At 34.8% G+C, this 13384-nt stretch overlaps 1 protein-coding gene across 1 annotated transcript in view; it reads right to left on the reverse strand.

Annotated features, from left to right (window-relative positions):
- Positions 1–208: 208 nt before the first annotated feature.
- Positions 209–13384, reverse strand: part of LOC140452461 (uncharacterized) — a 30480-nt gene continuing 17304 nt past the window's right edge. Inside the window, exons 6-12 of the mRNA XM_072546728.1 lie at positions 12791–13055; positions 12528–12701; positions 10713–10811; positions 9662–10041; positions 5497–5834; positions 4874–5006; positions 209–511 (exon numbers count right to left, since the gene is read on the reverse strand). Coding sequence (XP_072402829.1) covers positions 388–511; positions 4874–5006; positions 5497–5834; positions 9662–10041; positions 10713–10811; positions 12528–12701; positions 12791–13055 — 1513 coding nt within the window. The 3' untranslated portion in view covers positions 209–387. The remainder of the gene's footprint in view (positions 512–4873; positions 5007–5496; positions 5835–9661; positions 10042–10712; positions 10812–12527; positions 12702–12790; positions 13056–13384) is intronic.

The following is a 13384-nucleotide window of genomic DNA, read 5'->3' on the forward strand; positions in this document are numbered from 1 at the left end:
AGATCGCATGAACAAGGTCCTAGAACTAGTGCGACAATGGATTTATCGAGAGGGACCCTTCTACAGAGTAAAAAAATTCTAGACTGGGTGTAGGAAACAAAATTGGACAGCAAACACAATAAGCTTCAGCTTCAGCTAGGGGAGATCTTTTGGATCAAACGGGCCCAGGAAAAAACATGGATAGGGATATTAAACATAATACGTAATATTTACTTAATACATTATATTACAGGAAAAATTAAAAAATAGTAAGTTAAAGTGAATCCTGTTGCCAAACAATCAGCTCAGCAAGTAAAATCAATATGTAAAAAACTTTTAATCATCTAAACCTAGCTGATTTAATATTAACCTTACATTAATAAAAAAAGATAAAATTACATTTAGAAATTAATACTTTCTAATGCCTGAATTAAAACGAGAATCAGGATAGCTGTTGATTGTTGGTGGAGGGGGGCACACAGGTCCTCCCATATTTCCAAATGGTCTCGATGGAGCGATTTGAGAAGACCACCTAAAATAGATCACATTTTGTTATAATTTCGTGAAAAGTAATTTAACTTTGAGATAAATAGTTTAAAGAAAATACACGTATTTAGGCAATTACAAATATAAAACAACTAGTAAATAAATTGTTAAAATTTCAAGCTTATATCTGTGGTTGGAGAAAAAGGGTCAATGTAATTTTTTTGCTGTTTTGAGTACACCAGTGCATTAGACTTCGTTCGATGCACACTTTCATATGCTAAAATGGCCAATATAAAATTCAACCAAAAAGCCGTGATATTAATGTAATGGTGGCCAATGTCATAATAAAATAATTCACATAATTTTCGGTTAGAAGGGCTAAACTTGACATTGGCCCTTTTATCGATTACTGGCATTATTATTTAGTGGGCCAATGTATACATTGGCCCTTCTAGCTTCAACTGACACAGATGTGACATCAGCAACATTGGCGGTAATTTTAAGCAATGAGATTGCATTGCCGATTTTCAGGTTGTTTTATGACATGCCTGTAATGAGTGTAATGTGACTGATGTTAATTTTTCGCGATAAGATTAAAATTAAACAATTGTTTCTAACCTTGTATCGTTTTCTTATAGAATCAGTATCAGTGCGAAATATTACTGACAGAAAATACAGATTCTAGGAATCTAGAACCGTTCGAAGATAGTGATGATGAATATGTAGACATATGACGAGTACGAAGTCGATCAGTTTGAAGGTAGTGACAACATAACTGTGGTAGATAGTACTCCACAATTGAAGGATCCTGCTAAAAGTCAATTAAATATATGATACAGACGAAGAACAAAACAAGACAAAGACGAAGTTAACAGGAAACGAAAGCACGATCCTCCCAGTTCGAGACGGAACGTAAGAAAATCGATAAAATCAGGTATAAATCGGTTTTCGGAAATAAAACAATCCCAGCTAAGCAAGTAAAGATACGCGATAAGCGCGACAAATTCTTTTCACATAGTTTTATTAGTCATCTAGCTCTGGACAACACGAGTTGATAGCAAATTCTATAGAAGAGGGAAAGAAGTTTACGATTGAGACATAATGAAGGCAACCAAAGCAGACGAAATTTTACTAGAAAGTTTGTGGTCAGAAAGTTAAAGTATGTCAAATCATGTTTTCTTAATACATTTGATATAAGTTTGTAAAAAAACGAGAGTAATTGTTAAGCAGAAACGATATAGCTGAGGCCACGTATGTCCGGATGATAGGCTAGGAAAGCATGGAAATCAGCATAAACTTCCATAAAATGGTAAACTCTCGATATGAGTGCACAGGAATATATTTCCGGCTAACCAAAGTCACTACTCCCGCTACCATGCGCAAAAAAAGCACTTGACGTCTGATCTATCGATAGCTAAAATGTACCGCCTTTATGTGAATAATTATTGTAGAAATATTCAACCAAATTTTTTCTACAGAAAAATATTAACCTATCCTTCCATATAATGATATCACTCAAATAAAAAGAAAAAGAACATTTACATTTAGCTGAGTGTACCTACGAGTCGAAACGAAGAGATAAAAAAGAATGACAGAATAATCCAGGTTATCCTTCGACTTGCAAAAATACTTGCCCACCACAGAAGTGAATTGAGTTTTTATAAACGTCAACTGTGATAGTTTAACCTTACCGTTTACCAAACCATAGGCAAAATCATCTTCTTTACCTATGCTATCCACACCACCTTATAGAAGAAAACACCAAAATACATACAGTGATTCTTGTGGAAGACAAAACCGCAATATATTTTGTTTACAATGTTGCTGCAAACTGTTTTCGAATTAAATTCCAAAGATAACAAATTTACTATAAACCACAAATTTCTTGAAGCTGGTCATACGCATATGGGAGAAGACAGTAGCAGATGAAACAATATTAAAAAAAAACAGACTACTACTGCTGAGTTGCCTCGTGATTGGACACGTTTGGTATCTAGAAAACCGGCTATAAAAAAGTACAGAATTGGAACAAAAGAAATTTTTAAACTTTAAATCATATTGTAATACTTATTATGTTCATCGTAAAAAGAACACTTTAAATGAACCAGTTCATTGGTTGCAAATTAAATGGATGCAGTATTCAACAGAGACTCAAACTATTTTATACAAATATTCATTTGAGGGTCAGTTTAGTTTGATATATCTAAAAGTCACACGAAAAGACGACAGTATAATTTTCCCTCGCTTCTAGCACAACGAATTAATTCCTTTGAGTAAAGAAAAACTAACAGACTTACAGGCACTTTATCAGTAATACATATCGCACATACTACAACCATTTCCTTGAACAGATAACTGCAAATGACAATATGCGGGAACTGTACGGTGTCCGAAAGTCGTTATAACGTACATGAATGTCGTGTTAATGTTAGGTGCTTCACAGGATGGTTCTCAGTGCTGCAGAAAATTTTTTTATCGTGGGGTATTATTTTCGGTAATACGGAGAAGATCGAGAAAACTGTTTCAAGCTTAAAATCAGTTGCCGCATGTAGGCTTAGGTTTATGAAACAGCCTTCTAGTAACAAGCGTTATGATAGCAGTTGTTGACAATTTTCGTAGAACGGGAAATGTGCTTTACCAATATAAAGGTCACGTGGATCGCCCAGTGACAGTCACAACAAATACGAATCACGGGCGTGTTCTAGTTAAGTGCTGAAGTCGTTGAAACGAATCCTCAGAAGAATATCATTAAAACTGAATGTCAGTGATCGATCGCTCCGTCGAATGTTCAAGAATATTGGTGGATATACATACAAAATACAGACCGGACAGCGTCTGAGTGTAGCTGATAAGCGTGTAAGAGTCGAATACTGCGCACGTGACTTGGCTATGGATTATGAGAACGCGTCGTTCTTATCGATTATTTGGTTTTCTGAAGAAAGCCATACTTATTTAAACGGATCCATTAACAACCAGTGTTTACGCCTCTATCTAATTCAAGTTTATTTTATGCATTTTTACAATCCGGCAACATAGTAGCGTAGGAAGATATATTATGCCATATGTGAAGATAAGGTGAGTCTCTAAAAGCACCCCAAGACGACAGCACTCAAATACGAGATTTCAAGGCCGGCGGACCACAGCCAGCGGAACAATACTTATTAGCGTTTATATTCATGTTTTGTTAATTCAAATAAAGTCAGTTTTTCAAACGGGGTTTGATTATTTACCAGCGGCACACGTGAAGTGCATATCAAGTCAATCCAACCAGACACCACAATTTCTTGGATTCGAACGCTCCGACATAATAGTCGAGCACCTCCTTCACAGTAACCATGTTACCATTTGGTTTCCTGTATAGGCACATGGCAGGGACCGCATTTATTGAAGCAAATAATGGAACGCCATTAACTGTTAATCAGGAGCGCTACAGAGAGCATATTATCACGCCATTTCTACATGATCTTCAGCGATTTTGTGGTGTCAGGAACCTACCACTTAATCAACAATGGTTTCAGCAGGACGGGGAAACCTATTGCACAGCCAGTGAGTCGCTGCGAATGCTGCGCAATCATTTTGGGGATCGATTGATTTCGCGTGGCAGTGATTTTCCATACCAATCTCACTCACCAGACCTAATGCCACTTGATGCGTACATATTAGGAATGCTGAAGGAGGCTGTTTTTCAGTCTCGTTTGCCTTTTGAGGCCTCGTTCACAGACAGGATTGAGAACCTTCGTGAACGCTACGAAAAATGTTTGAAATTGGGGCACCTTGAACATCTGTTTTATCGGAAACGTCGTCGTGAATAATGTTTGCAAGGCTATATAATGTAATCCAAATATATAAATATTCAGTAGATTATTTTGTCGCATACTGTACTTTCCAGACAAAGCTCTGGCGGGAAAAAGTGATTTTTCAGAATAACGGAAGTTACTTGAAAGAGAGAACCCTTATTTAATAATAATAATCTTAGTATTTATGTACCTTTTAGAACCATTTTATCTTCCTATTATTAATTTTAATTTCTGTTAGCTTTGTCTACAATTAACTATGTGCCTAATTATTATAGTTCGATATCAAATTAAAGCCACTATGTTTATTATTGTTATAGTTTTAACGGCCAATGTCATAAAAACAAATACAAATAAAAAATGTATGCAACGGGCCAATGTCATTTTTTCAAAATTTTTAAATGCAGAAAAAAAAATAAAACAAAAATGATTTATTCTGTTCAAATGTATTATCCTCTGGTCCAAATTTGGTAAGTTACGCCTGCACTGCATTGAAACTGTACCTACAAGTATTTGTAGCAAAAACTTCAACTGCAGTTTTATCAAATGTAAAGATTTTGACATTAGCCTTTCAGCACCAAGCCACAGATATATAAGCAATTTAGAACACCTACCTTGGAAAATCATTTGGTCTCCAAGGTTCTTTCTCGAAGAATTTTGGTATAGTGTTTGATCCAATAGGTTTGTGAGGATTATTTGCCCAAGGTACAGGTCCAGCTCGGCCTTCAATGTTTCTTTGGCCCACATCTAAAAATCATGTAACTTATATAACATCTAAATTTAGGCACCCTAAAGTAAAAAATAAAAGCAAACTAAAGATGGAATTCTATTAATTCAAGTTAAAACAGCAAATTTCTTAAAAAAATAGGATAAAAGGAGTGCTTTTGTTACCATCAGAAACGTAAGGTGGATTAAAAACAAATAATAAAATAGCCAGGCGGTATATGACTCATACCATATAAATATATCTCAGTACTACGTAATCATGTAAATCTATGTAAAAGATAACACACTGATTTCAGCAATTAGAGTAATAACTACATAGTTATTTTGCTCACATTAATAGGCCGTTAAAACATATGATTAACACTGTTTTAAAATGTAGAGTGAGCCTGGATAAAAAGGGTAAAACAAGGGATAATTTATATCGGTTCAAGTTGCACTGGCGGAATATACAATGAGATCAAGGAGTAAAAAAAAAACAAAAACACTAAATACAAAAAATATTCTTGCTCACCTCTAGATGGTCCAGATGGCATATCTAATTTTATGTTACCTGGTCTTCTCTCCTCTCTTCCAGATCTGAAATGTGGGCTACGCTCCCTGCCTGTATCTCTGTTGGGGACTTCAAACCGCGCCTCTTTTGATCTGGGATGCCCAACAGCTCTAGCATCTCTGCTTTCATATGAATCAGCAACCTGTCTACCCATTATAGTAGAACGTCCAATATCATACTCCCGACGTTTTTCAGGATAAAGTGAATCTCGTTTTGGCACAGAGTATTTTACACTTTTTGGATAAAGTTCCTTTGAACGACTACCGAAGTTTTGTGGACTGGTTTCTCTGGGTTTTAGGCTGCAAGAAAAACATTGTGATAAATTACCAAATATAAAAGAATTTAGATTCAGACAAAAGTTTGATTAAAAATAGTCTATTGGAGTGGCAGGGATGTGTATTAGGAGCAAAGTTGCCTGTAGCGCAAGATGTCTCATCAAATTTGCAAATATCAAATTGTGCGGAAAACTCAATCATATTACATTTCCCTTTTAAAAAATCTGTTTTTTGTTCTCCTCGAACGTAAATGTAATCGGAATTCAGGCAGCAGTCGAATAACGTCGGGTCGGCATATACGTCATCTCGTTTAGAAGTTTAAAAATCCACAATGACATAGCGTGGACGTACAACAAATGAATTTTTCTTTACACTCCATATCTCACGTCGAGATCCCGCCATCAAAGAAGGTAGTACATTAAGCTCCCATTTAGGGAAAGGTATAGTTATCGGTTAGTTCGGTTATTCGGTTAGTTAGAAATCTCCTTGGACGAAATTTACAAGGCTCTAAAAAAGATGAAGAATAACAAAGCTCCGGGGGAGGACGGTGTCGTCACGGAAGCGATAAAGATAGGAGGCTCAGTACTGATAACCAAAATTCAAAAGCTCTTTAATCTATGTCTATGGAATCAAAATATCCCAACAAAGTGGAATAATTCAATAACTGTACTCTTACACAAGAAGGGAGATATAGCAGACCTGGAAAGATACAGACCAATCAGTCTCCTTAACCATCTTTATAAATTATACACCCGAATAATAACGAACAGATTAGAGACAAAGCTGGATTTTTACCAACCTCGGGAACAAGCCGGTTTCCGCCCTAATTACGGCACAAATGATCACCTGCAGTGCCTAAAAACCCTGATAGAAAAAACTAACGAATATAACCGTCCCTTGGCACTGATATTTGTAGACTTTAAAAAGGCGTTTGATACAGTGGAATTACCGTCCATCTTAAGAGCACTACAAGATTGCAGGGTCGACCACAGATATTGTAATATAGTTAAAAATATATATGAAAATGCCACAACAACCATAAGTCTACATTCAGCAACTAATAAGATAAAGATAAAAAGGGGAGTCAGGCAAGGTGATACCATGTCACCAAAGCTGTTCATTACCGTTCTTGAGTATGCATTTAAAAGACTAACATGGCAACAGAAAGGAATATCCATCGATGGAGAAAGATTAAACCATCTACGTTTTGCGGACGATATCGTGCTTCTGTCAGATAATCTGGGAGAGATCAAAGACATGCTCCAAGAACTGAATTACATACTACAAGAAACTGGGCTGGAGATAAATTTCGAGAAAACCAAAATGATGACCAATATGGTTCCCAGCGAAGAGATACAGATCAATAACAACAAGGTAGAATTAATCGATAAATACACATACTTGGGTCATGAAATCAGAATAACCAGAGACAACCAAACCTGCGAGCTAAATAGACGAATCACGTTGGGATGGGCGGCATATGGAAGGATGAGAGACATTTTTAAAACAAATACTCCAATTCACCTGAAAACGAAGGCATTTAACCAATGCATCCTACCAGTCTTGACCTACGGAGCAGAGACCCTAACTTTAACGAAAGCTACTGCCGAAAAACTGAGGGTAACACAAAGGCGAATGGAGAGATCAATGCTGGGTCTGACCTTGAAAGATCGCGTGAGAAATGAGGAGATACGCCGACGAACTGGCGTTGACGATATTATACTGCGAATCAATAAACAAAAGTGGAGGTGGGCTGGACATGTTGCTAGAATGGAAGACGGAAGATGGACGAAGAGATTATTGGAGTGGAGACCAAGAGCCGACAAGCGAAGTCGAGGCAGACCACCCACCCGATGGACCGACGACCTAAGGAGAATAAAAACAAACTGGATTGCAGCAACTAGAGATAGAGAGAACTGGAGACGTTTGGAGGAGGCCTATATCCAACAATGGATGTGAAAACGGGGCTGGATGGTGATGATGATAGTTATCGGTGTATTATTCTTAACCAGAGTCATTAATTAAATTTTCACATAATCATTCACATGGCAACAGATGATACTGTTGTTGTAGCATTCGGTAATCCCACTGAAATACAGTCTATGATTACGTGCTCGAACAAATCGAAACACTTGACGGCCATAGGTTAATTTATTGTAATCGTTGAAAATGTTAAAAATATGCTTTATCGGAATCAGTAAACTAAAGCTGTCTCCCGATAAATTATTTTGATAGTTTTATCCTGCAGTATTAAGAAGATTGGAATCTTCAGGAGTATAACAGAACAAACTGCGAAGAATGCTAACTACGCCCTATTTCCATGTCGTGTCAACTTTGAATATAATTATGTAGATGCATCAAACAAGAAGGCTCTAGCATTCGGTGCAAGACAAACGATTTCATTATCCACTTTCTTTATGCTTCCTTTAATTTCCAACAGTGCTTCGTGTATCACAAAAAATGCATCTGACCGACTTATAAACTCGACAACGTCGCTATTACTAAATGACTTGAAATAAGGTTTATATATTCAGCTAAACTGAAATGGAAATGGGCTGGACATAACGAACATCTTACGGATGGATGGCCGATGGAATAAAGAAATCGGGAATTGGCGGCCATATGAAGCCAAAAAACCACGAGGAAAACCGCAAATGCGATGGAGCGACGATATTAAAAGAGGGCCAATGTGGAAACGTCTTACAAACAACAGAGATGAATGGCGAGAATTAGGAGAGGCTTATATTAGAAATTCGGAAATTTCTAATATAGAAATATAGAATAGAGAAAAGGGCTTAAAAAAATACCGTTGTGAAGTAAAGCTAAAAACATTTCATTTGCTAAGCTTGGAAATGAAGAATGAGAAACGTGTGAGGGTTTTAAACTAAACAGGCATTCCGAAGAACTTTCAGGAAGATTGCAAAAACTGTACATGGAAAACATGTAAATGCTGCAGATGAGTCTAGGCAACTTTACCAAAATCAAAGCTCGAACCCTGAAAAAAACCAGTATACGTTTCTGCAGACTTGCATAAGATAGTTAATAATAATGTTGCCACGTTTGGAAACCTTAAAAAAGTCTTGTTTACGCAGAGGTTAACAACATACGATGAAAGTTGTGTTTCATTAAGAAGTCAAAGTACGTCATAACCGTTTCCTGTTGTATGACATGAGGAGGAGGATCTTGTTAGTACTTCTTATGCTTTCTTAAAATTTCATACAGATGCTAAGAAAATAGTTATCTGGTTTGACAGTTTTTTCAGTCAAAATAAAAACTGATGTTTGTATAGTTTTCTGTAAGGAGATTTCAAAAAAGAAACGTGACAACTTATTGAAGCAACTTAATACAGTTATTTTAGAAAACAGAAAAAGCTTTTGGATTAATTTACATCTGCGTGATGAGTGAGAAACGAAAGATAAAAAATATATAACAAAAACAACTTGTTTAAAACTACTTTGCCGTTTAAAAAAATATTTGTGTATTTACACAATTTTATACAATATTTACAATTGAAAAATGCATGTAAATAAAATAAACTTGCTATATTGATACGAAAACAATCTTGATAAAAGTTTGAAATCTGTAGGAAGTGAAAATATTAATTATCGTCTACAAACATCCACTCTATACTACATATTATACAGTGTTTAAAATATCCCCACTAATGAAAGAAAATAGTTTGACATCGTTAGGAACTGAATACATTAATTATTATCGTCTACGAACATCCACTCTATACTGCATATTATACAGTGTTTAACATAACCCCACTAATAAAAGAAACTAGCTTACTGGATTAATTAATTGTATTATTATTACACTTAAATACTATTCATGGTTTAATTACATACCTTGGAGGTGGAGGCGGCTCATTGAAATGTCTATCATATGCTGGTCTCTTTCTTTCGAATTCTTCCCTACGAAAAGGTGCAGATCTTTTACTAACTCTTCTGTCCATATCCTTTTCGAACATATTTGTCATTTCATACTCCATTTTTTTTTGCTTCTCCCAATGTAAGCTTTCGCGTTCAATCTTTGCCAATGCTACCTTTTCACGCGCAATTCGCTCCTTTTCAATTTCCAGTTTTTTCTTTTCTCTGTCGAGTCTACGAGCTTCTATTTGTTGTCTTCTTTCAACTTCTCTATTACGCGAAGCCTCTTCTCGCCGACGTCTAATTTCGTCACGAAGTATTCTTTCTTTTTCGCGTAATCTTTGTCTGTCACGTTCTTCCTAAAATTACAAACGCGTTTAAAATTAAATAGAATCCTAAAGCGCAAGAAGAATGGGGTCAATTTAAGGATTTCTCTTAATTATTATTGACTACTAAAAAAAACGAAATACGCCGTTAAAAATATTGAGAAATAAAGAAAAGGAGTTTTATTTCCAAATAACAGACCGCATACCTGATATTTCACTACAGTGCTTTTTTATATAGGGTATATAAGGTACTCAATACTTGCGTTTAAACATGTTTCATAGCACAGTAATATCTTTTATAGCACACCAAATATCTGTTATCTGTCTAACATTAACATGCTGAGTTTTATGTGATCAATTCAAACCTGGTATGAAAATCCTTAGAAATTCTATACAAGCTAGCATGTAGATTTTGTAAAGCGAATCAAATACCGTTTAACAGCCCTAAGAATATATCGTACCTCACACTAAATATCTTATGCTTCCTGAAATGTGTCAGGAGAGTAGCAAGCAAAGAATACAATAGATCTAAGAAGTAACTGGCTTTACATTTATCACTAAAAATAACGTCAAATGCCAAAAGGGGATATTGAAAATGAAAAAATTATCAATTCATAGTATAAATACTTAATAATTTTCTTATAAAGTCAAAATCGTAATTCATAATATATTTTTTAATTTCAGAACCACATAATCATACTTACACGAATTTTATCGAAAGTTAAAACATCCCGCTCGTGGCGAACTCTGGAATGCGAACGAATTGTAGGCTTATCCCTCGAATTTTTTCTGCCTCTGGATCTCTATGAAATAAACGATAATACACTTGAAATAATTATTGTCTTAAAATATAAATATACTCAGTGACTCATTATAAGTGTTATATCCAGAAGTCTTTATTTCTTGAACTTAATTTTTTGGCAATATGGTACATTTAGATCAAGAATGAAACGATAACGTTGGCAATAATTTTTATTAACATGTAATAAAAAAAAATTGTTTGGCGACCCCGTCGCTGAATAAACTCCTGTACACGTCTAGGCATTGACAAAATGAGATGATCGATGTCTGCTTGTGGCACCTCTTTCGAAGCAAATTAATCTTCATGGATTCCAGAGTCTGTTGAGAGTGATGCAAAGTGGACAGTCTCCTTTCTATCATATCCCACACATGTTCGATAGAATTTAAAACCGGTGAACGGGGTGGCCACGGCAAAACATTAACGCCAGCTTCTTCGAGAAAGTTAGTTCGACAAGCAATAGGGGGGGGGGGCGTATTGCTGGAAAAAGGACATCGAATAAACACAAAGTGTTCATCGACTACCATAGGCAAATAGGCAATAGGGATATGGCAAATCATTACTCCAACTGTCCTGAATACATGCCTCTTAACAGCAAACCCGATATCTGATCGCTCTCCACGGCAGCGCCTTACCATCCTACGACCAATATGAATTCCTAAACAAAATAACTATTCATCGCTGAATGCTAGAGGTAATGGATTTTAAGAAGAGCTGTGAGTCATACCGACGCAGTACACAAGTTTACGTGTTTCAAACGTTCTACTAACTATCCTAATAATTACGGCTCTTCAAGTACATTCTTAGATTGTCCTCCGTTCAGATAGCCTCGACTCTGAAATTTTTAATAGGGCAGTAAATTGTGTTTCCTTTTAAGTAGTTTTATCATAGTTTGTAGTTATTGATCATATGTAATTTTTAATTTAGTTTAGTGCAGACTTTTAAAGATTTACACACTACTTACATTTACTACACTAAATGATTTTGTGTTATTACTGTACCAAAAGCACAAGGGATTAAACAAAAATCTTTCAATCGCGTTTTTCTCAAAACTCGCTATAGTGGAGATACGGGGTTCTTTCTTAATAGGGCTTTCTTAATATATATATATATATATATATATATATATATATATATATATATATATATATATATATATATATATATATATATATATATATGTTATATTTTAATAATCATCTAATTTGTAACCAGTTTTCACTTCTGTCGGCACTCCCCCAGTGCCAATTTTTTTTTCACCGTATTATTTATTATTTTTTTCAATCAAAATAATAAAACACCTATATTTCAACAAATTCGAAATAGTTCAATAGAAACTCTATTAATCTAATCTATTAAAATAACTTTTTATTGCCAATTATAAATTAATTGTGGCCTGATTGCTAACGTTCTTACTGGGAATATTTAAAAACACTCTCATTGTAACGTAATGCGCGAACTCGTCTAAGTTTTGCGCTGAGGAATAATAACTAAAAATTTCTTTACCAGCCGGTCTTCATAAATCGGTCACAAATAATTTAAAGATAAAACTTTATTTTTACAAAAAGTAACATGATATTGTTATCAAGCATGCTGTAATAGTCATTCTGTTGCCAAAAAATTATTCCTTCTGGGTGTAACACTTTAGTGTCACTGACCTAATTTAAAACCTTGATTTTTATTTAATTTTCTGTTATATTAAATGATCTTAAATACTTACCGCTCTAACTGCTTCATTTCTACCAAGAGGTGTTTCAGAATCGACCTTTTTACCTTCACCTTTTTTTTCAGCTTTATCATCTTTTTTAGGATCCTTTAATTTTGGCTGGGTGTCTTTTGAACTAGTTTGTGATTTCTCATTCTTCTTCAACTGAACCGCTCTTACTAAATCATACTAAAAACAGAAACTAATTTTTATGTTGTTCATACAACATAATTTAAATTTTGAATTTTTTATTCATTTGAATATTTTATTAAACTTACTTTCTCAATCTTGATCATTTGACCTTTTAACTCTGTATTGTTTAATTTTTCAATGACATTTTCAACGTCTTCTACAGAACCCATAGTTACGTAACCAAAGCAACAGGACCCTGGAAATCTTGCGTTGACGACAATTTTAGCTCCTGTTACTCTACCACAAGCAGATAGAGCTTGTTTTAAATCACTGGCTCGAGTGTTTTCAGCAAGATTGCTGATCCAAACGACAGTAGGATTACTTTTTGACCCAAGCTTCTTCTCAATTTTGCTATAAATGAAAATTGTTTTAAAAATATAAATTAAATTTTAGATACTCAGATAATCCATTGTAAGCTACCCGTAAAGAATATGGTAAATGTGATATTTTGATTTTCTTCACAATCCTTTATACTATTATAACTTCCTATCCATCATCATTCTTTTATATATATATATTTATACCAAAAAGAAACAAATAAAAATATTATCTCATACATGTACTGTAAATCACGCATTTCTTTTATTGGATTATCAGAGCTCTTCTAATTTCTATTCATTTAAATAAAAACATTTCTAGATCATGCATATATTTGATATCTTCTGGTTAAACTTGAATCC

This window comes from Diabrotica undecimpunctata, chromosome 10 (assembly GCF_040954645.1).
Source record: "Diabrotica undecimpunctata isolate CICGRU chromosome 10, icDiaUnde3, whole genome shotgun sequence".
NCBI classification, from domain to species: Eukaryota; Metazoa; Arthropoda; class Insecta; order Coleoptera; family Chrysomelidae; genus Diabrotica; species Diabrotica undecimpunctata.